Source organism: Hirundo rustica, chromosome 2 (assembly GCF_015227805.2).
Source record: "Hirundo rustica isolate bHirRus1 chromosome 2, bHirRus1.pri.v3, whole genome shotgun sequence".
NCBI lineage: Eukaryota > Metazoa > Chordata > Aves > Passeriformes > Hirundinidae > Hirundo > Hirundo rustica.
Genome location: NC_053451.1, coordinates 78,588,235 through 78,612,608, shown reverse-complemented (window position 1 = coordinate 78,612,608; position 24,374 = coordinate 78,588,235). Strand labels below are relative to the sequence as shown.

General features: G+C 37.5%; 1 protein-coding gene across 6 annotated transcripts in view; it reads left to right on the top strand.

Moving 5' to 3' along the window:
* STK24 (serine/threonine kinase 24) overlaps positions 1–23,812 on the top strand; it is a 52,482-nt gene extending 28,670 nt beyond the window's left edge. For all 6 annotated transcript variants that reach the window (XM_040055714.2, XM_058419350.1, XM_040055716.1 and 3 more), the window contains 9 exons: positions 6,620–6,676; positions 10,154–10,262; positions 10,389–10,546; positions 14,934–15,119; positions 15,353–15,498; positions 16,393–16,516; positions 17,393–17,461; positions 18,363–18,499; positions 20,840–23,812. In XM_040055714.2, the coding sequence (XP_039911648.1) occupies positions 6,620–6,676; positions 10,154–10,262; positions 10,389–10,546; positions 14,934–15,119; positions 15,353–15,498; positions 16,393–16,516; positions 17,393–17,461; positions 18,363–18,499; positions 20,840–20,876 (1,023 nt within the window). In that variant the 3' untranslated portion in view covers positions 20,877–23,812. The remainder of the gene's footprint in view (positions 1–6,619; positions 6,677–10,153; positions 10,263–10,388; positions 10,547–14,933; positions 15,120–15,352; positions 15,499–16,392; positions 16,517–17,392; positions 17,462–18,362; positions 18,500–20,839) is intronic.
* Positions 23,813–24,374: the final 562 nt, after the last annotated feature.

Genomic DNA, 24,374 nt, shown 5'->3' with positions numbered 1-24,374 from the left:
ATTTACAATGTTTTGGAGGTCTTGATAGGTGTTTTTAGATTTGAGACAGTTGGTGACCTTTATTGTGGAAAGTTTTGGGAGCAGGAACCACAAATACATGAATGCCATTTCCTGTCATTGCCTGAATGCATCATTTGTGGCATCATACAAAACCTAATTTTTTTGTGCCTGATCAGTATCTTTGTGTGTAATCTTCCAATTTTCATGTGTGTTAATAAATAATAAGAGGTCAAATACCAGGGTTCTTCAGCCTGAATAATGAGCTAGCGGCTACAGTTGTGACTTGTTATTGAAAGGAGAAGGTGAATAAATAAGATGATTCCTGAAGCTGTCCTTGATGACTGTGAGGAAAGGAAGGCACTTTGAAGAATTCACATATATGAACTAACATAACCCTTAAGGTATAGTTCTCTGGTTAATCATTCTTCCTCTTGTTTTGAAGGGTTTTAGGGTGATAAATTCAGGTTATTTAAACAGGCATTTTTGTGCTTCTGTCTTTGGTGGGTTACATGGCTTTTTTTGGGGCAGACCCTTCTTTTTTTGGTGGGTGTGGGGTGGGTGAAAGCATCTTTGGCATTACATGATTCTGCCACCTGGCGGCTTTGACGAACAGCAGGGGCTTCAAATGCAGTTAAGAGCACAAGGGTGAATAGATCCTGAAAAAATCCTTCTTACTTTCAAAAATGGAAGGAATCAGTTGGAAAGGTGCCTTTAAAAGTAGATATGGAAGACAAGATCTGTGATGTCTGCATCTCATTTTTCAAGTTAAGCATTTAAGAATCAGTATGCAAAGATTTGAAAAACTTCAGATTGCTACACCTGTCAGGCTTCTCTGGGTTTTAAAATACCAGATTAACAGAAGACAAATCTCCATGTAACGATAACTACTTCTAGCAGGAATGCAATTTGGAGAAATTATCCTGTTGCATGCATTGTGTATTTAAAGGTTCTTTTAATCTGGTTTCTTGGAGAATTATGAATATCAATCTAAATTTATACCAGTGCTTAAATATGAGTCTTTTCCTGGCCCTTATTACTTTGGCATAACTAAAAAATTTATTAAACAAATTATCACACATCAAGTTGTGCAGTGAATATTAGTTTTGGTACTAATTTGTTAATTTCAGATCAGTTGAAGTTGCGTCTTTTTGTTTTTCAGTATTCTAGGTTTTGCTCCTAATGCAGTGATGGTAGAAATTGTGTATATAGGTCAATTTAGCAAATCTATTATGTTATTTCAATCAAATATGTTATTTCTAGCTTCTGATTGTTCTCAGGTGTTTTAATGCTTGCAAATAGAGACTCTAAGTGGGGTTTGGACATGGCTTCTGTCCATAACTAAACAAGGTTTTTACACATGTTTATAAATACACTTTTTTCTGCTGCTAATTGTGTACCATAAATTTAAGGTGGGAAATACGTTTTCTCACAATGAATTCAAGTTGGGAAGTTCTCTTTCTCACAATAGGTGTGGGGAGATTTTATTTCACTTAAAAACAAACATATGCTTCCTGTTGTTACTACAGTAACAACAGGTCATTCACAGTGCACTTACACACTTGCACAGGTCATTCAGTGCACTTTCTCCAGGGTCCTTCCAGTCCTTCTCTTTTGTGACTGAGTTAGATTTTCCTCTGCAGTCTCTCCTTCCCACAAGAAAGGAGATTTAGAAACAATTTCATCAGTACATCCTTGTGTTGATTGCTTTAGCTTGGTCTCTCCTGTATAATATCATTGTGCTAAGAAATGTGTATGTTCTTCACATAAAAGAAATACAAAGCCTCTCTGAAGGTATGCGTTTCCCATGTTTATTCAGATTTTTTTTAACTTTGTAAAGATTTACAAACAAACACGTTAATCTTGTTTACTTGTTTCTGTAAGTCTTCTGTCCTACTCAGATTTCAGTTAAAATGTACCTTTGAGACTCGATAGGAGTTTTTTGGTGGATGGCCTTTTTTTTTCTGGTGTACAGTCTTCAATTTTTAGGTACTAGAAATTCCTTGCCTACTTTATCTGCACTTACTTTACAAGTACTTTCACGGTGTAGAAGTAACTTGATGAAGGAAACTTCATCAGAGGTAAAGTAGCTATTGTAAGGTTTTCTGTGGTTCCAGAGTTAAAATCAAAAGTCAGACCTCAGGAAGAGCAACCATAGTTTGGAAAGGATCTACAGAAACTCTTAACAGAGTTTCTTCTAGATTCTAAAGCTGTTCCTTTCTTCAGTTTCATGGTATCAGAGGAAAACCCCTTGTTCTTTCTGTGAAAAAGGAAATGTTCCATGTGCCTTTATTAATCTGCTCATCTAAGTTTACATAGAAATAATAATCCTAAATTTGGATGGATGACTCACCACTGTATTTTGAAGAAAATTCAATGCTGTGTTGTGGCTGATGCTTAAAAGACAAAAACTGGTCTTGTTTCAGATCTTAAAATGGAGCACTGAATGTTGCTATACTGAATGTGTCAGTATATAACTGTAGTATCTTCTTGAAAGTATAAGTGATTATGTGTAATATATCATTACTGATCTAGGCTATGGAAGAAAATGTAGTGCTCTTGGAGTTCTGTTTGAGAGCAAAAGGGGAATATATACTGAAGAGGTGAGAAGTTCAAGCAAAAAAAGGTTTTGGGCAGCTTTAAAAAGGAAAGTGACAGTAGGTGTTAGGGAATGTAAAGCATGCCAGAGATACTCAGAAAAGAAGGAAAGGAGGCCCGTTGCTGTGGTGATGCCAAAGTCAATTGATAGTAGCACTGTGCTGGCCTTGTGCTGTTGTTACAAGGCATTATCTCTGGTTTGCATGGCCAGGTTCTGGTAGTGGGGAGCCACAGGGGCAGCTTCTGTGAGAAGCTGCTGGAAGCTTTCCCCGAGTGCCATAGAGCCAGTGCCAGCTGGCTCCAGGATGGATGTGCTGCTGGCCAAGGCTGAGCCTGTAAGTGACTGTGGCAGTGCCTTTGGGATAACAGACTTAAGAAGGGAGGAAAATCCTGCACAACTGCAGCTGCAGGGAGGAGTGAGAATAAGTGAGAGGAACAGCTCTGCAAACACCCAGGTCAGCGTAGAAGGGATGGGGGAGGAGGTGCTCCAAATGCTGGAGCTGAGATTCCCCTGCAGCCCCTGGTGCAGACCACGGTGAAGCAGCTGTGCCCCTGCAGCCCATGGAGGTTCAGTGGGAGCGTACAGATCCATCTGCAGCCCGGGGGGGAGACCCACACCACCCACACGGGTGGATGTGCCTGAATGAGACTGGGACTCTGTGGGAAGCTGACACTGGAGCAGGCTCCTGGCGGGGCCTCTGGCCTTATGGAGAGATGAACGCACTCGAGCAGGTTTGACAGGCCTTGCAACGCTGTGGGAGTCCCACAGACTGTTCCCTAAGGGCTGCACACCATGGAAGGGACCCACACTTGCAGCAGTTCATGAAGAAGTGCAGCCCATGGGAAGGACTCACTTTGGAGAAATCCGTGAAGGACTGTGTCCTGTGGGAGCAGGGCAGGAGTGTGGGGAGCCCTGCCTCTGAGGAGGAAGGGGTGGCAGAGACAACCTGTGATGAACTGACTCAATCCCCATTCCCCATTCCCTGGTTCCACTGCAGTGAGGAGATGGAGAAAACTGGAAGTGAAATTCAAGCCCACAGAGAAGAGGCCAGGGGGAATGGGTTTTAAGATTTGGTTCTATTTGTCATTATATTATGATTTAACTGTTAATAAATTACACTGATGTCCCCAGTTTTAGTCTGCTTTACCCACGAGGGTGACTGGAGATTGTTCTCTCCCTGTCCTTAGCTCACCCCATGAGCCTTTTGCTGTATTCTCCCCTGCATCCAGGTGAAAAAGGGAGTGAGAAAGTGCTTTTGCAGGGATACCTAGCATCCAAGCCCCCACAGACATAAAGTCAGTATATATAGGTTGTTTGCTCTAGGATAAAATACGTATTTAAAAATTCATTACAGCTGTCTCACCAAAAGGATGTATTTGCATCTTCTTGTTAATCAATACATACAGATTGTATATAAGAAAGCTTAAAAAAACATTCCAAAAAGAATTAGAGAAAGGTTGTAGTAAGATTTGCTACCATAGTAATTAATTTTATTTGAGTACATCATATGGATGTGTTCAGGTACTTCATATGAATGATGGAAACTTTAAAAATAAAACCCCAAAACCATCAATGAAGTTGAGTATTATTTCTGAGGCAAGGGGAAACCATAGAGAATTAAAAATCACTTTGGATATAGGGACCCAGATAACAAGATGCCATAATTGCAATAGATTGCTATTACTTAGTTTTACACTGGGATACAGATACAGTTGTGCGTGTGTTTCTTAAGTGTATTTCCATACTTCATTTGTTTTAAAATGTAGAATTACTGTGTTTACTGGATCAATGGCTTTTATATTGTAAATTCAGACATGTGGCCTCAGGCAGCCGATGATGAAAGTTTCAGGAGCAAAGACTAATAACTAGAAAAATAATTGAAATTATAAATGATGAATTTAAAAAACTATGGGTAACGTGTAGTACTGTAATTGCGTTTTATGATTGTGTAACTATATAATTAAAATTATATTCCTAAATATTTTTGTTAGTTACTTTCTATCTCCAATTTCTAGTTTTCAGCTGGAGAATTTGGTGCCTAGCATTCTACAGTGTGGTGGTTTTCTTTGTTGTTGTTGTTGTTTTTTTTTTGTTTGTTTGTTTGGTTTTTTTTTAATTTAAAATTTCTCCTTTGTTTTTCTGTTCTTGAAAGGATCAAGGGTTTTTTTTGCTTCCTTTTCTTGTTCTTTCCCAACCAGGCATTTCCAGTGAACTAGGAAGTAGTGATGCAGTTGACATGTTTGTGTTAAAGTTACTATTAAAATGAAGTGCAGGTTTTGAATATTAATGAACTTTCATGTAGCTTTAAAACACATTTTGTCGGCAAAATATAAATATAAAATTTTGATTGAGTTTAGGATGACTCACTATAAGACACATCTCAGTAATGTTCTTGTTCTGGAACCTTGAAGGGATGGGAAAAACACTAAGAAGTTTTAGCAGAAAAACAACAATTTCAGTATTGTAAGGGACTCTATCAAGATAGGTTACAATTTTTGGAATATTTGTGGTGTCTTCAGAAAGTAAGAACTGTCAGGATGTTGTCTGTCAGTATTGAGATAGATTATAATTTTTAAATTACTCTTTCTTCCTAAAAAATGTGTTCTGGCTCTCTTAAAATATTTTTAACAAGACTGTGTTTGTCAAATAGCATGAGTTGATTCCTGAAGAAAGGTATCTAAATTTAGCTGAATCTGTGTGTTAAAAATAGTGGATGATGAAGGAACTATAATCCAGGGTCTTATCTAAAAATAGTATGGTATGTGTAACTGGAGGTAGGAAAAACACTCATTTACCTACAGCAGGTGCATTCTCAGTCCAAAGAGGACTGAGGTGGATGCGATGAGCTATAGATATAGTAATGACTAAAAGACTAAAGTGAATCCTAAGGACTAAAATCTGAATCCCTCAGAGGATTTAGATGAAGTTATGCTCTGCAATACATTTATCGCTTCCCTGAAAATTTGAATCCATCCTTATAGATGAGAATGGCTGTGAGCCATTATTTTTATGTGAAGTTTTATTCTGTCAGATAAAATTAATGAGTAGTGTTGCTACTTACGTGCTCCCTGCTGTCAGATATCTATATTATTATGCTAGAGGTCTTGTGAAAGTTCGGTGCATACCATAAAGGTGAAACTAACAAAGCTTAAAATAACTTGATAATCATAAAAACTAAACTACCAGTGTGTTTTCTGCAGCAGTTTCATTTGGATGACTATGTAGTAGATTTGTGGCCTTGCTTTATTGTGTGTATTAAGGCTGGCGCTGCGAGAAAAAGCTCGACTAACTGCTTTTCTTAGTGTATTTGGGAAAAATATGCTGCAAACAGTGGAAAGAAATGATTTGGTCCAGTCTTTTAGCAGAGTGTTTTGTATATCTTGTGTTAAACAGTCCTGTAATATGTACCAAGATTTTTTTTTTAGGAATAGAGTAGTTTGATGTTATTGTTAGCTTTTCTTTTACTAGCTGAAGCTAGTAAATTGTTATAGTCATCCTAAACAGTCTTCATTGCTACTTTGCATCTTCTTTCTTGAACACAACTGTGCAAAATTCTATACCATATATCAGCATTAGTGGGGAAGACCTACTTGACTGTTCAAGAAAATGAAACAATGCAGAAAAATGAAGAATAAATTCTATTTCAATTTAAACTAGACAGGAGTCAAGCTTGCTAAAAAATAATTTAAAGTGTTTTGAGGTAGCTGTACAAATAATGATGATCAGCAAAATCGAGATAATATTTTCTAAGGAAAGGAAGTATGTTATATGTAACACTATTTGATATTTGGAATGTCCTAACTGGAATTTTAACATGAAAATGCTTTCTCCTCCATGCGCACACTTTTAAGTAAATAATCCAAAGGTACTTTTGAGGAACAGCTAAATGTTAGTTGTGTTTCAAAACTACAGATAATTTCTTCAGCAAAAAGAATGGAACAAGTTCCATTAACTTAAGTTGCTGCTTTATTATTATTTTAAACCTTAATACATTCTTAATGGAGTTTTTTTGTTGTTTTTCAGGATACAAAATTATGGATAATTATGGAATATCTGGGTGGAGGCTCTGCTCTTGATCTAGTAAGTAAATTATGCATGGATTTTTTTGCTTTAACATAATTGTTTTCCTATCTTATAATTCTGGAAACTGTAATAGATAGTGGCAATGTTCACTTTCAGTAAAGGAGAAAATTATTTGTCAATGCCAGAAAAATGTTATTTTCCATGAGGCATGACTGATTATTTGTGTAAATAGAAGAGAACTTGTGGGCGCCTCAGAAGTTGCCACTAGAGGATTTGTTGATATAAGAGAAATACTTTTAATGTATGGTGAGAAGGGCTTCTCTCCTGTGTATCCTTGCAGCAACATGTCAATATCTTTTAGGTTCTGTTATTCCATTGGTTCATTAAGTTGATGTAAGCTTATGTCACCCTGGTTCCAGCCCTGTTTTCCATATATGTATGTTCCCCAGAATGTTCTCCCTTCCTTCAGTCCTTGCTGGTTTCTTTATCCCCGCCTGTCATCCTCTGTTGGTTGCTACCCTTTACCCCACCCAAGTACCACCCCGTACCCTCAGACCATTGGATCTGATGCTCTGCTCTGCTCCCACTTCCCCTGTACTTAAACCTGTACCCTGCACTGTTCTTGGTCCTTCTGTCCCTGGAGCCCTTTGGTGCAGCTCCAATAAACCCCACTGGAACCCCACACAGGAGACCCTTCCCAGCCCTCAGTCACGGCCTCTACGCGTTGTGTGTGCCTGTGTGGGCAGGGTGATTGCTGGTGTGCCTGCCCGAGCGGCGTCGCGTAAGGAGACGCTTTGGGGAAGGTTGCGGCATTTACCAGCCGCACTCGCGGTCTGCGACGGAAACTAAGCCACATAATGTTGGAAGCAGGGTATAAACATCTTAGAATGCTAATCTTCAGTCATCCAGAGAGCATTAGTGCCTGAAAATAGTTTTTTCTATCTCTTAATTCTACCACAACAACTCTTCTCAGTTTACACATTTTAATGTATCTTTGTCACCACTCCCTCCCCCAAACAAATAAACAGAAGGTTCCCTGTTTGAAGTCTTTCTGTAGTCTAAACAGGCAGAAATACAATTTAGGCTGGTATTAAAAATATTTCAAAGAAATAGGAGAAGCTCTGAACTCCATGGAGGGTAGAGAGGCCTTGCAGGGAGCCCTGGATAGACTGAAGGGCTGTGCAATCACCAAGCGTATGAAATTTAACAAGAGCTAGAGCATTGTTCTGCACCTGGGATGGAGTACCCAGGTTTGAGTTGGAGTTCAAAGGGGTCAATGCAGATTGTGTTTGCTCTGACTGGATGCTGACATTCACTTTAGCTGTTAAAAAGAACCTAAGCCCCCTCCCAAATAACACACCTTCTTATATTTATTGTGGATTTAAAAAACACTAATATAGAAATAATAATAATGCATGTTTTAAGTATGTCAAAATTTTTATATAAATTTGAGGCAGAATGTAGTGGAGTTTGCAGTTGTCAAATGGGGTAACTGATAAGTGCTTGAGGAAAGTAAAAGGAACAGGGTCACTGTAAACAGATTCTGATGGTGACATCCAGAAGAAAGGAGTGGGTATTAAATGTGGACTTCCTGCAGCTGTGTATTTTTGAACCTATTTATACCTTTAGCTTTCACATCTGTTAGCAGTTCTGTGGTTGTGTAAAAATTCATGATGTTCCCCATAAAGATATAATAAAATACGTTTATTTATTTATGGTGTGATCACTTTTTTCTTCCTGACAGAAAAGCAATTAGAAATCGGGTTTGCTTTTATAAATTAGCTATTACTTTCTTTGTATAGTTAGAAAAGAGCAGAATGAAAACGGGTTACCATATTTTCTTCTTATTTTTTTCATCACACAAATTTCACTTGTGTGATGACTGTGTTTATTCTCTGAGTGTGTTGCCTAGAAATAGTAGAAAGGCCTTGTTCACATCTTAAAATGTTATTGAAGAAATTGCACCACAGAACTGAAAGCATCATGTAATTGTCCTTTAAGCACCTTTTGTTTGCTTCATTAATTTTCAATTTATGTTCTGGTGCTTGTTCTCCTAATTCTAACATGCGCATTATGGTTCCCAACTAGAATCTGGCGTGCTTGGCCACGTTTTCATACTCAGGGTAAGAAATACTGGTAACTTTGAATTCTATGATCAGAGTGCAGCCATGTCAGGCTAGCTTGGTCTTTTCTGTACTTGAATATGCACTGGATGATTTCAAAATCCCGCCTCACAAGAAAAAGTACATATAATGCAACTGCATTTTTGTTCAAACTTTAAGTATAGTTCAAGTTTGTGACCAAGGTGACAATAGTTCAAGTTTGTGACAAGTGCCAGTATTCTCAGATTTACTCTGTTTTCAGTAATTCCTCCTCACTAAGGTGAGCTGAATCTGGCATAAGAGGTTTTCCCGGTTTAGATGTGCCGTGTCATGTTACCAAGTCTCAAACTGGTGCTCTCAGCATGGCTGGAGCAGAGCTTTGAGAAATGTCTTAGTGAGTTTCAGGTAGTGGTAATATTGTGTGTATAATCAGAGCTAAGGAAAAGCAAATAAGATTATAACTAAAGCTGCAGAGAAAAAGCCAAATGCATTGTCTTTGTTACATGAAATATTCCCTCTGTTGCTATGCAGGAGGATTTCTGAGGGATGTACTATTTTTAATTTTTATCTGAAAATCCTTAGCTGAAATGCTTTCCTTCTCACAGAATGAAGCTTTAGAGGTACAACTTTTAGATTGTGCTTCAGTGAGCGTTATTTTGGAGTAAACTAGAATAGTGGAATATTTCCAGTATTAACTGTTGGACACAAAGTGTCGGTGTCTCTCCTGAGATCTCCCTATTGTTTAAGGAGTCTCTCTGAGTAGTGACCTTTCCTCTGTTATTCTCACTTTTCGATTTGGATCAGATGTAAAGATCTTTGGGATCATTTAACACTACTGATTCTTCTCATAAGAAGAATTATTTGGAATCTTTTAACAATTATCAAGTTTATATTTCCAGTGTTACATGAAAAAAGTTAACATTTTAAAATATGTAATGTTCTCTCAGCCTATCAGTGTGAGTTGTATTTTAGGGAGTTTCTCAAAATCCAGTGCAGTATGTAGTCATAGACTGATTGATGTAGTACTTTGAATACCTTAGCTTCTTGCTCAGGCTTTGAGATTTGGGTCCACATAGGGTCCTGTGGAGTTGCACTTTTAAGTTCAGTGTAATGTTAGCAATCAGATGCTTTTCAAAGGCGTAGTATATCTATGACCTGACCACAAAGCAATAACTTGGGACTCTGTCTTTATGGCACCTTTAACAAATTTTACATAATATTTTAGATAAATTATTTCTTTGCATGTTGTCCATTAGGCCACTTAGTTTAGAACCATGTGTTTTTAAAAGGAGTGTTCTGTTTTGAAGAAGTTATGAAGTTAAAAATTTGGAAGTTTTGAGGGGTGACAGTAATTTCTTTTTATAGTCACAGTTTATTTCTGTTCTTTGTTTGTCCCTTTTTTATATATTCAAACGTATCTTGCATCTTTTAGTTAGAACCTGGCTCACTTGATGAAACTCAAATTGCTACAATATTGAGGGAGATACTCAAAGGACTCGATTACTTGCATTCGGAAAAGAAAATCCACAGAGATATTAAAGGTAAATTATTTTATCATTTTTGATGAAAAAATATCAGAAGAACTCATGCAACCTGAATGAGCACCCTTACATTGTCAAATGGTGTCAAATATCTTCATTTCTGGTATTTCCTCTTCTTTATTCCAGCTGCTAATGTACTGCTGTCTGAACAAGGAGAAGTAAAACTGGCGGATTTTGGCGTAGCTGGACAGCTAACAGATACACAGATAAAGAGGAATACCTTTGTGGGAACACCATTTTGGATGGCACCTGAAGTAATAAAGCAATCAGCATATGATTCAAAGGTAAGGTAATTCAAGGCATTACCAAAGTCCCTTCCTTTTTCTAACTTGAATTACATAGATTGGTCTTCAGAACACAGCTAATAACTTTGGCTGTGTCCATATGAGGTTGTGTTCAGGTGACACCTAGCAGCTAAAAGCTGTTGCTGAGGAAAAATTTCCTAATTTGTATCCAAAGTTTTAAGTTTCCTGTTTTTTTAAGACAATCCAGATGGCAAGGAATGATGCAGTATTCACGAGTACATCCCATCATATTTTATCCCACTCTATTGATGAGTATTTTTGGCTGTTTAAAAGTAGAAGAGTGCAAATACATACAAAATGTTAATATTCTTCCCCTTGTTTTTGGAAAAAAATAGCCAGCAGCGCAGTGGAAGAGTTTGGATGTGGTGGATGTGAAAGTGTTGTTTGAAAGGGCTGTTACTCATCTCTGGCAGAATGTGCTGTGTGGGTCTGTGCTACTCTGACTGTGTTCTTTCAGATTTGCTATTTGGGAGGTGTTAATATTTAATACCAAATTTATCTATATATGTGATTTTGATTTATCAAAGTGGCACATCAGCATACTGAAATCTCAACACAAGCACGATATATCAATTGTAATACATAGTTGGGTTGCAAAAGCAATGTGATTCCAATACTGTTCTCCATATTCTCACCATTATGGCACTGTGTGTCCCTACTTGCCAGGAAGGAGTATGCACATTAAAGCCAGCTTGAGCCCATTGCTTTTTTCAAAGTTCATTGTGTTGGTTATTTGTTTTTTATGCTTCATTTGTCTGGGGTACATATACATCTCTTTGCTGCCCCTGCCTTCTCCCTGCCCCACATGGCCTGGGCTAGCTCAGCATGACACCTGTGTTATCAGGACAGGCTCTTTGCCCAACCCACTGCTGCAGCTGAAGGTCTGAAACAAAGGTCACCCTCAAGCCCAGCTTGTGTTAAGATCAGCTTTCTTTATGATAATTAGCAGTATTCCCTTCTGTTCTTCCCTCTTCCCTCTGAGCTCATCTTCTTTGCCCATCTCCTCTGATTTCCCTGTAGGGATTTGTTGATTGGCCGTATCTCCATTCAATGAGACAGGTTGGGATGTTTCTTTCCACTTGTCAAGGCTGACTCTGGTCTAGGCTGTAGCATTGTTTAAATTGGTGAGGAAATTTTCCTATTTTGATATCTTTCTGTAAAGGGGCTATAACAAGCAAAACACTGTAGAGCCTGTAGAAGCTTAAATGACGCCAAAATCCTAGCTTAAAGTTGAGTAAACTATTTTTGAATGGTGGTTGGTGGTTTTTTTCCTTCATGTGTTTTTGTGGGGGATTTTTAGTTTGTTGGTTGGTTTTGGTTGGTTGGTGTTGGGTTTTTGGTTTTTTTTGAAGTTTGCTCCTGAGAATGACCATCACTTGGACAAAATACGATTCAGCCCTTATGTTTTCCATTCTGGCTGTTTCAGTTTGCAATGGTGCGGGGACATAAGAGCCTTGGATACTTGATGAGAGATTCCCAATAAAAGCTTGAAAGGGCTCTAGGTTTTGGCAGTACTTCTGCTTCCTGTTTTGATTGCTGTCTTATCTGAAAACATGTTTTCTTAACCTGCTTCATTTATCTATATCTAGTTCTCTGCTCTTTCTACTATAAAAGGTGTACAGTAAAAAATAGATATTTAATTTGAAAATGGCTTTCTCTTGCACATAGTATGTTTTCTTTGACTTCAAAGAACTTCAAAGTCAGATTGAATTTTGCTCATTAGATTGGAAGAGGAAAGGCTTCTGTACTGTAGTAAATAGTAGTTACCAGTGACTTGCTGACTGTCATTTGAACTTGGAAGAATTTTTGTTCAAGATTCGAAACTCTAAAAATCACAACATGTGATAAAACTTAATGTAGTGTCACCTTGTCCTGAGGTCATGCTTATCCCTCTCCATTTGGAGAACTATTTGTGCTTGTTTTGGGGTTTCACTGTCATAGTCAAGTGCATCATGGAAATGCTTAGTTGGATACACATGCAATTGGTACTTCTGTTCTTATCTGTGAAAGGGGAGGATATGGTTTTGGAGGAATATAGGAGGAGTTATTCTTGATGTTTTCTACAGGAATGAGCTTCCAAAACCCATCTTGGACTTCAAAGAGTCTACTGTGCAGCTATGGTTTGTTGCACTTTTTTGTTCATTTTTGTAGTGGAAGGTCACTAGCAGTAGAGTTATAAATACATTAGAAAAAAGGAAGTATTTATATACATATGTATGCGTGCAAGTGGATATCTAGGCACTCATGCACGTGTAAATTTGATGTTTATACTTGTATATACACATACTCCACCTGTGGCTGAAAGTCTGGCAGAAGATAATCTATCCATTTATGTAGTTTTAACACTTCACTCTTGAGAAACTGAAATTCTGAATAAATTGGAAATAATAATGCTCAGTTGTTAACATGAAGACTCATCCTCACAGGTGACATTTTTCTTTTGCAACCGAGAAAAGCTTTCCTGCTAGAGGGAAGTTACTCACTTGAGGAGAGGAGGCTTGAGGAGAGCTTAGCTGATAATGCTCTTATTAAGATAAATGAAACTTGGGGCTCATGTGCTTATGTCATTCTTTGTGCTCAGGAACTGTTCTGTAACATGGACTAACAAAATGGCATTTCATAAATTTGATGGTATGCTAATTGACTGATTTTTTTTTTTTTTTTTCCCATTCTCACTTGCAAAATGAAGTCACTAAACTCATAAGAGTAGGTTATTGTCTGAACAAGGAAGGAGGAGCTTGTTTCTGGCCAGGCGCTGTGGCTGTAGTAGTGGAATGGATGTATGCCAGTCAAAGAAAACCATGAGAATTCATGGGGCTGACCCAGGAGGGGTTGAAGGATACTTGGTAAAGACAGCAGTGATAAATGAAATCTCTGCTCTATCCAGTACCTGGAAATAGATCTGTTTACAGCATAGCAAAATTCCAACTGCTCTGTTCGGGAGTAAAACCAGACAGCTCATGTCAGATTTTTCCCATTTTCCTGAGAATAGGTCTTTGTTCTGCTTTCACTTAAAAAGAAACAGAAAAAAACCCAAACATAAATATTTTTAATTGGTATCTTGTCCTTGGAACAGACATTTATGTGAATTTTCTTTTCTTTTCCCTTTCTGACAAATGCATTATCCATTCTCTTGACTTTTGGGTCTGTGATTTCAGCAAAATGTAAGAAAATTATAAAGCATTACTTCCCATTAGTTCAGGCAGATTTGCAATAGGATTTGTATCGAGGGAGACAGCATTCCCTAGAAAGAGTAACACATTTTGATGGTAAAAACTTTCAGAGGCTACTTAGACCAAAAATCTGAATATTACTGTTCAAGCCTAGTCTGTGAATAAGAATGATATATAAAACCAGTGTTAACCCCCAGGGAAGTTATATTCTAATATATTAAATTTCTGATGGATGTACTAGCTAATTTATGTTGAGGAAAAATCTTCTGCAAGTTAAAACATTTTACTTTATGTGAATATTTTAGACTTACCCCATATTTACATAGTGTACTTGAATATGGTAAATAAAATTCTAAATAAAAATAAAATGCCATTGGTTTTTGGTGTAGTAATATTGATAAAAACAAAACAAAACAAACTCTACTTAGTAGAACTATTTTATACTGAAGAGTGGAGACAACCAAGAAACTCTTGTTTCTTCTGTTTACTTGGGCTATTTGACTAATCACATAAAACAATGGTAACAAACCAAATTTATACATGAAGTTATTTATGGTAAAGCTTAAAAATCTACCTTTACAAGTGCGGTGGTTTTGACTGGGGTAAAATTAATTTTCTTCACGGTAGCTTGTATGTGTTTTGGGTTTGTGCTGCAAGTGTTGATAACTCAGGGATGTTTTCCTTATTGCTGAGCAGTGCTTGCACAGAGTTAAGGCCTTTTCTCCTTTTCACCTAGCAGTGGGCAGGCTGGGGGTGCACAAGGGCTGGGAGGGGCGTCGGCCAGGACAGTTGATCCCAGCTGACCAGAGGGATATTCCACACCATATGGCCTCATGTTCAGAATTAAAACCAGGGCGAAGGTGGGTTGGAGTCTGCTGCCCAGGGACTGGCTGAGCATCTTCTGTTGCTGTGAGCAGCTGTTTCCACTACATCACTTGCCTTTCTTGGGTTTTAGTTCTCTGTCTTTGTTATTTTCTTTTTAATTATAATTAATTATTATTGTTATTTTATTTCAATTATTAAACTGTTCACAAGTTTCTCCCCTTTACCCTTCAAATTCTCTTCCTCTCTCATTCCACCAGGGGATGGTATTAGCAAGCAGATGTGTGTTGCTGGTTAAACTAGAATAGCAAGCCAACACTTAGTTTTCTTTCCTTTCTCCAGCCTAATCTGAAAAGCATTCTTTCTTACAGGCAGATATCTGGTCATTAGGCATAACAGCCATAGAACTTGCGAAAGGAGAGCCACCTCATTCAGAGTTACATCCAATGAAAGTTTTGTTCCTCATTCCTAAGAATAATCCACCAACGCTGGAAGGAAACTTCAGTAAATCTCTCAAAGAATTTGTGGAGGCCTGCTTAAACAAGGACCCAAGCTTTGTGAGTTTCACGTTTGTCAGTGTGTAGTAGAGAACTTGACTACTTTGCATGAATTGCATGCAGAAGTGTCATTCAGCTTCTCTAATGTGGTGTGACATAAGTGACAGGTTGTATATATTTAAAATCTCATTTGTATCAAGACTAAACTCTGCATTTCTTTGTTTTTATAGTGAGTCACTCAACACACTCAAACACAGTAAAAAAACCTCAACTCTCTCTTCTTTTCTTTTCAGAGACCTAGTGCAAAGGAGCTTTTAAAGCACAAATTCATTTTACGAAACTCCAAGAAAACATCTTACTTGGCTGACCTCATTGACAGGCACAAGAGATGGAAGTCTGAGCAAAGTCATGACGACTCCAGTTCTGATGACTCGGACACGTAAGTTTGATGAGTCTATAAAATATCCTTCGTGAAATGCCAAGAAGTTATTTTTAGCACATATATTCCTGTGTTCTGTTATTTGCGGCTTTTCAGCTTAGCGGCCTCGGTAAATGAATGCAATTTTAATTTTAGTATTGCCAGGGATTTCATGCAAGTAACAGTCACTGAGAAAAACTCTTCTGGCCCATATTCTGTGCTACCTTCTCTTTTATGTAGGATCCAGGGTTCTTCTAGACATGAAGCCAGCTGTTCTGTAGGCAGAAAGTCTCAAGCTGCACAGCCAAGTAGCACTGTGCAAATGAGATTCAATTGAAGAGATTGCCACAACTTATTCACAAATGGATTAAATGTCTCGTAGTAAAGAAAACACAACTATTCTCTGTAATTCCAGGCTGCATGCTAATGGCAAGCATCAGGCTATTTCTTGGATGACATTACAGCTGTATATTTCTTTATGGTATTAATGGCTTCATGGCTTCCAGTGAACACAGTTCCATTGTCTTAGCTATTTTTCTTGGCAGGAAAAGGGAATTAAGTTTTCTGATTTCTTTCCCTTTCCCTAATGATTAGAGGTACTCTGCTAAAGCCAGTTTTCAGGTAGCAATAAAATACTTCATGTAACTTGTTTATGTGACTTGGAAAATGTTTTCAATCTGTAATTCCTCACTTCCTTACATTTGGTGAAGTATCTTCATTTAAATGTTTTAATTTACCCAAAAGAAAAGTTACCTTAATTTTCATACTGATCTATATACATAGTGGCCTGCACAATATAATCTTGATCTTGGTCTTTACTGTAGTTTTTATATTTAGTGTGTATATTGAATGAGTGTCAGCAGTAAGTTGTAGGTATTAAAAATGGATTTATTAATTTTTTCCTTTCCCTTGAAGTGAAGCAGATGGTCAGGCTTCAGGTGGGAGTGATTCAGAAGAGTGGATCTTTACAATAAGAGAAAAAGACCCCAAGAATCTAGAGAATGGAGCAGCCCAGCCTTTGGAGTTGCAAACAAATAAGGTGCTCAAAACTTTATAATACAAGAAGATGATTCTTGCTTTAATAGTTTAGTGGGGTGATTTTATTTTATGCCTTTAAAAGCATTTATGTTGTGAATACTTCCAGAACTTTTGCTAAAAATGTGTTTTCTACAGTTGCCTTTCACAAAACTTTCTGAGTATGTCTTGAAGTTTGGGCATTCTGTTAATGTGTCCTTTCTTGTAGTTGACAAAATATGTACCAAAATATTTCTCTTGTTTGTGAAATACAACCACTGGAGGAAGACCAAGCAATGTTGTATTTTTAAAATCTTCATTCTGTATAGTAAGCTAAAACCAGTACAGTGCAAATCTAGGCTGGAGTTTTGGAGAAGGCATTTTAGTCTTTTAAGGAAAAAGACTACAAAGAATAGAATGTGTCTGTATTCAAACAAACAAAACTCCAAACCCGAACAATTCAGAATAAGGGATGTTTAGGAACTGCTCCATTGTATTTTCTGCCATCTGTGGTCAGAGCAGGTGGTTGTTGTCCTGTATCTGAAAATTCTGGAGAAATACAAGAAAAATATTGTATCATATGGGATGAACCTAGTAAATGTCTATGATTTAGTTCATACTCAATAGGATTATGGGAGTTTGGTGGTTTTGGTTTGTTTTTGCTTTTTTCCTTCCAATTTTAAGCTTGCATGCATTTGAGGTGCTGAAGTCTCAAATTTTAATTCAGCCTCCATTTCGCACAGTGCTTTGGAATAGTATGTTGCAGAACATTGCCCATATATGGAAACAAAGCTTTCATAAAGTGTAGCATGTTGGAACTACATTTTGTCTTCAGTTAGAATACAATGAGGATGCTTTTTTTCAGAAATAAAACTTGTCCAATTTTTTTTTTTCTTTAAAGGAAAAGGATATCCCAAAGAGGCCTCTATCCCAATGCCTGTCTACAATTATATCCCCTTTATTTGCAGAGGTAAGTTATTGCTTTGAAACTTAACAATTCCAAGGTTTGTCTGAAAAAAATTGAAAAATGTAATGAATGACATCTAAGGTTGCTATTACCCATTTTGAACTTCCTGTGTTAAGTTTTAGTTGTACATTTGGTATGTCTGCTTTGGAGATCTGTAGTTTGCTCCTAACAATACTTGATGTGCATGGTAGTAACATCAGCCATGCTGGCTTAAAGCAATAAACGTGGCAAAAAAAAAAAAAAAAAAGGTGTGTAGATGTTTGACTTGCAGCATTCTATTTTTTACACTACTTTATCTATTTATCTTACTACAAATTACAAGCTCTTCACTGTTCCAAGGTACAGTTGTGGACCAGATCATCAAGAGTTTCACTGTTGAATTTCAGTGTTGAAAGCTGTATTTTGTTCCCATTCTGAGTTTTATATTTTTTATACTTTTCCCCCAAATACTTAAAAACAAATTGGAAAAAGAATATATGAAGGGTAAGAGAAGAATTTATGAAGACATGATTATTTTTAAAAGCTGATAAAATTACTGCAATGTATATGTATAAGCTGCAGGTGTGCAAGTATGGATACTAAAGTATAGGAAGCACATCTTGAAACCAAACAGCAACGGGTAAATACTGCTTTTTGTCTTGGGATACTTTGTTGTCATACTGTGAGCCTGCTTAAAAGGATGTGTGAAGATTGAATATGTTTGAATATGAATGACATCCTGATAAGTACTGTAAAGACAGAGTTCTGCTTGAAAAAATCTTCAGTTTGTGGGGTTGTATGATGAAAGTCAAATGTTGACATTGTGAACACTGATGGTCACTTCCTAACAAGCTTCTGCATTTTATTGTGTATACAAATAGTTGTTAATATCTTATTAATATATTTCTTCCTGCTTTCCTTTCAGTTGAAAGAGAAGAGTGAGGTGTGTGGAGGTAACACAGATTCCATAGAAGAACTGAGGAAGGCAGTTTATTTAGCTGAGGAGGCTTGTCCAGGCATTGTAGATACCATGGTGTCGCACCTTGTGCAGAGGCTTGAGAGGTAATGAAACTATTTCAGTATGGCTTACAGAAAGCTGCAAATCTGATTCTATAAATATTTGGCTTATGTTAAATTGAAAGAATAAATTTCTGTTTCTAATGGAGAAGAAAACCACTTGTGCCTGCAGTTTGTGCCATTGTGTTTGCTTACTGGAAAAAACCTAACTGTATCAGCAGTTCTAATTTCTAGCTTCAGGTGATAGCACACATGTATGTTCATCCTGTTGGTGTGCATGTTGTGTGTCAAATGAGACTGGACAGGCTTTTCTCTTGCAGTTTATGTAAGGGACACACACTTGCTTGATGTCTGGGTTGTGTCTTGCAGAGAACACCTGTCACTCTTAGTTTCTTTTACCCACGTGGATAAATAGATTGTTCAGTTGGTCTGTGTTTCTTTCACTCACATAGTCAGTGCTTCCTTGTTCATTCATTAAAGACAGTTTGTATGGCCTTTTGGTGGCATCTCCAAAACCGATATTTGGTCTTACTTCAGAAAGACAAATTTAATGAGGTTTTCTAACTGCCTAGCTTATGAATATATTATGAACAAATGCTCAATTTTCTGTTCCTTTAAATGCGGCACAAGAAAAGATAAGGGATATAAATTTCAGAATTGCTGCTGGAAGAGGCTGTAAATGCAGCCTTGAATCTAGGAGCCCACAGCTGTTGTGAATCTGGCAGCAGCCAGATTGGGTTTCTTGGTACTAGAAAAATCTCATGATTAATGATTAATAACTCAGTGATTAATCATGGACTACTATTCGGAAAAAGACACCTATGCAGGTGTCTTCCTTACACTGTCTCTAATCACAGCTTGGTAAAGTTTAGGAATTCACAGCCTTGAGGTTGAAGCACAGGATTTCCAGGCTGACACTTTCTCCTTAATAAAAACCAATGCCAAAAACCTGTAAGCAATCATGTTTGTTGCTTTATGGGTGTTAAGAATGAAGCCCAGTCAGCATCTCTAGTGCTGAAAGGTTACTTCTAATGCCAGATGTCCTGTCTTGTCTCATTTGATCCTGGGAGACTTGGAAGAGTTGCTGAAGCTTCCATCTCAGTTTGTTTCCATAAGGGGTTCCAAAACTGAATCCAGTCTTTCATCAGCTAATATTTTAATGTGGTATTTTTATCAGTCTGGTACGGGATCTTCCTGGAACTGGAAACCTCAAAGACTTGATGCTACAATTGAGGCTGAAGATGACCATTTGGAGACAGTGCCCAGACACGGGCATTTTTGGGGATGCTGGAAGTGATTTACTTGTTCTGTCATAACAGCAACATTCATAATTTTTGTCCTACGAGAAAGCAGATGCCTTTATATACCTATTTAGCATTGCTTTCCTTCTGCTTCCTTGGACTCTTACTGTTTTTCTTGATCTTAATGGCTTAGAGCAGTGAAGGCAGGAACTTCATTCTCTTTCAAGGAGAGAAAAAATTATTCATAGAGAATGTTTGTCAGTGGATCACATCTGGGTGAACTTTCTCTTCTTTTCAGGGATGATATTCCAGCTAGTATGGGATGACAACTCCAGGAAGGGAGTGAAAGAATGAATAGCAAGAACCCCCACTAAAAATGAGCTTGAATCATTCCATAGCTTAGTAGGTTTCCCTTGGGGATAAAGCTATTTTTTGAGCTAGTCAAATTCTGAAAAAAGAATTCCTTCTTGTTCAAGTGCTACAAGAGGAATGCTCCATTGCATCATTAGGTCGTTCAATATCCTCTCAATTTGGTAGCTAATTACTGAGGATAAGTTTTCAAGAAGTTTCTGATGACGTTTTCACTCCCCTTTATAACTGGTTAGAACTGGATTTTGTAAGTTTGAATGAATGAATAAATTGGGACCCTCAGAATAGCTGCCCAGTAATGTGAGTGAATACAGTTACCTTCCCCCTCCAGTTTTGATCTTGGATGTTTGATGAAGGTTACTGGAAACTTAATGTGATTAAAAGTTGTGCTTAATTTCTTTGGATGACTTAAAAATCTGCTTAGATCAAGAAATACAGTTTTCCTGGCCCAGCAATATTTTGAAAGTATTTGATGTAAACTTGCGAAGTAGGAAAACTGGAGTCACTAAATGTTCTTCCATCATTAAGTGCTGCTCAGTAACACACTTGAGCACGGGTTGTTGCTGTTTGTTAGGAAAGCAGTGATACTCTAACAGGGTTGCTCAGTTTCACAGCTCTTCCTTTAAAGTGTGGTGACAGTGTTGAATGCCATGGTGCAAGGAAAAAGGACGGAACTTCAACGGCGTTAAATGGAATAACTTAATTGCTGCTTCTTGTAGAATGCCTTTGAATGCCTTTCTAAAAGTTGCAACAGTAACTTTCTTTTCCTTTTCAGGTATTCCCTAGCTGGAGGAAGTTCTTCATCTTATTGACAAACTCTTCTTTCCCGGCCTTCCTAAGACAGCAGAGATCCCATGGTGTCTGCATTGAAGCCGTGCACCCTAATGTTCTGCCTCTCAGTCTCTGTAAAGTCGTTGGGAGGAAGGACATTCCTAAGAGTGAAATTGAAGTCTCTTGGATGGAGGCAATCTTTTTCAGCTCCTTAAAGCTCTAATTTTTTAAAATGGTAATGAACATATTCCAGGGAGGTGTCCTTTTGTAAAATCTGAAATGTATATTTTGGTTTGTGATAGAGAAATTGAAGATATTGAGAAACCTCAGGTATCTTGCTTTAAGAATTCCACTGGGAGATGGAACATGGTTGTTGGAATTGTGTACAGATATGTATATAATGTATTTTTTAACAGAAAGCCTTTCAATGTGCATAAGGAATCACTGTGTACAAAATGGTAAAGTGCTTTTGTAGATAATGTTAGTGGGGTAAACATTTGACAGGCCATAACTGAGTATTGCCTTGCCTTTATTACATGTAAAGTTTGAATTATGTGATAAGTGAATCTCGGTTAGATTTTTGTATGTGAAGTATTTGCCATTGAAAGAGTTAATCCTGTATTATAGAACCTTCTATTTGTACCTCAGCACAGACACAATTTTATTCTGTTTCTCCAGCATTTCTTTCTTTTTACTTATATTCTGAGCATGACTTTCTATTTATGGTACTACTTCTAGTCGTTTTAAATTTCATACACCTGGTCTCTCAGAGCTTTAAATTTAAATTATTGTTTTTCTTAGAAAATGAGTTCTTTCATATCTTCAGTTTCAAATTGTGCCAATGCAAATTCTGAAATAGTTCAGTTTTAGTAACAGATATTTGTGAAGCTTATGACATTCAGACACAGTCTTTTTTCACCTGAACATGTTTGAATGCTCACACAAATCTTTATTCCCTTCATTTAATCTGAAATATCTTCTTAAAGTGTAGATTCTAAGGCAGTGGCAAGTATTTCTTTATCATGCCTGTTTCCATTATTGAAACAAACGTCTTTCAGCATAAAAGAAAAATTATCCATAGATTGAGTATTTGATCTGTGCATCTCTTTACCAAAACTGATAGATGTTGGACAGCGAGACTGCGGAACAGCCTGAGTGCTGTGTGCTGGGTCCTGTTGCCCCTCCAGAGAAAAGTTACTTCTTGAAATTCTGTATTTTGAAATTTCCACTATTCCTGTGAGGGCTTCTAGATAGCTGACTTCAGGTGTTACAGATCTTGGAAATAGTAACACTAGTTCATTAGTTGTATGCACAGTTGATTAGATAGCTGCTATTTCTTTTTCCCCCCCACAGTATAACTCCGAGGTTTACCTTGGTTGGTTTCACTAAGACTATATTCAGGTACTTCTTATTCCAGTAGCTAAGAGAGCATTTTTGCCTTCTTTTAATGAAGAAATTGATGACTTTATGCTTTGCATGACAATGAGGTAACTTATATATTTAGTTTTTCAAAAATATATAGATGGGAGCTTTGGAACAGAAAGGATTAACATTTAAAAGTACAGGCATATCTGCCTGGCTTGGTACAAGAAACCCAGGTACACTAACCATTGTGGAAGCTGGTGAGGTCTCTTTCCAGGCCTTCTATCACCATGGTAGCCCTTAGTCTATGCATATTAATAGCCTTAATTTATTAATTTAAGAATTTAACCGTAAGAGGACACTGTCTTGCTAACTGAGTTAATAAACTTCTGCCCAGGTTGAAACAACAGTTGGAAGAAATGTGGGTGTGTGTTCATCTTGTGGCCATGCTTTCAGGCACTACTCATTTGCCAGCCTAATGAGGTAACGGGTTTCCTCTATGGCTAAGGGAATTCAAGTAAATTGAACAATGCTAAAGTTTGAGCAATGTTTTACAACTCCACTTTGATTAATATCTTTAATTATGTTGTTTACTGTGCTCTTAAGTGTTATGGATAGGCTCACTCTTGAGGAAACAAATTTAGCACTACTTTTGTGAAATGTGCAATGGGAAATTTACCTGTTGATGTCTCAGTATGAGAACATTCAGCCTTCAGTAGATCCATGTGCTATGACTACACAAGGAAATCAACAGGTGTGTTTGCATTGGACATATAAATTGATCAGTGTAAGCTGCTCCCTAGTAATCTCTTTATGTAAGGACTGGAAATTAAAGTGAGCTTACTTAGAGATGCACAGAACTCTGAGACATAGTGGGGAAGTTAAATTTGTACTGCTGGCTTGAATGTCAGGAATATCTCAATCAGCAAGTTGAATTAAATTCTGTGCTACACTCTTTGAACACTTATTTGAAAAGTTATATGTATGTGTTTTGAGTTGCATTTTAGTTGTGTTCCAGGACTGTATGTTGAGGAAGTACTTCTCTGAGTAGATGGTGGCAGAATTTGCTTGATGAATGTGTCAGAGCTTTAGATGAGTAAGTTTTATGGTGAAGGCAGGTGGCCAAAAGGCTTGGGCATTTAGAAGAAGACAAGACCTCATTTATGGTAGAGATGTGTATTTTTATATGTAATATACAGATTATTTAAATATAGACTATCTTAAACTGAGATTAATTGAAAAAAAAAAAAAGCGTGCTGTATCTTGAATGTAGAAGTACAATCATTTGCTATTGAAAAGTATTGATGCTTTAAAAATCAGGTCTATATTGGTAACACAAGAGGAGCTTCATTTGAAAGAAGCACCACCTCAGCTTCTCAGAGAAAAAGAAGTGCATTGATATTTTTGAGAGATTTTTTTCACGCTTAAGACATGTCTGTGTTACGATGTTGCACTGATGATTTTTCTGTGCAGGTAGTACTTCACTCAGTCTTGACTATAGTAAATGACAAGCTATCCCTATTTATGCAAACCTTTAAATTAGTAGAACTGCTTATTTGTCAGGGATTTCATGAGTAGGCAGTAAATAAATCACTGTTTAAAAACAATAAAATCAGTTATTTCAACTGAAGGCTTGCTTTTTTGTAACTCTCAGATCAATTTTTTTACCTTAATTTTCCCTGCAGTTGCACTTTGCAGTTGCTGACCAGTTTACTGAAGGATGAGATGCTGGTGCACAGAGGGCTTTTGGTGTAGTAACAAAGCAGTAACTTCACTCTGCAGTGCCACGGTTCCTTTGCAGCTCTATCACTGTGTGTGAGCTTGTGGGAGCAAGCAGAAGATAAACTGATTTTCATGGAATCAATGCCCTAACTGCAGTGTTCCGTCTCCTGCTGTGCAAGAGAGGCGGGTGGAGGGGGAAGTGAGGCTGGGTGTGTTGGCACCTCACTGCAAAGCAGCTGGCTCAGTGTGAGTTCCCATCCTCCTGTACCCTGGCACCCCATCATCTGCCTCTTAATGTGCTTGGGCAATGTCTTCTTTAGCTACCACTACTTTATGTGACGTTCTGTACTACTTTTTAAACTGTGTGGTACCAGTTTGTAGTAGTTTTACAGTAACCTGACTTTGAAGGAAATGTGGTTTTGCCTTCAAAAATGTCACCCTTGTAAGATTATCCA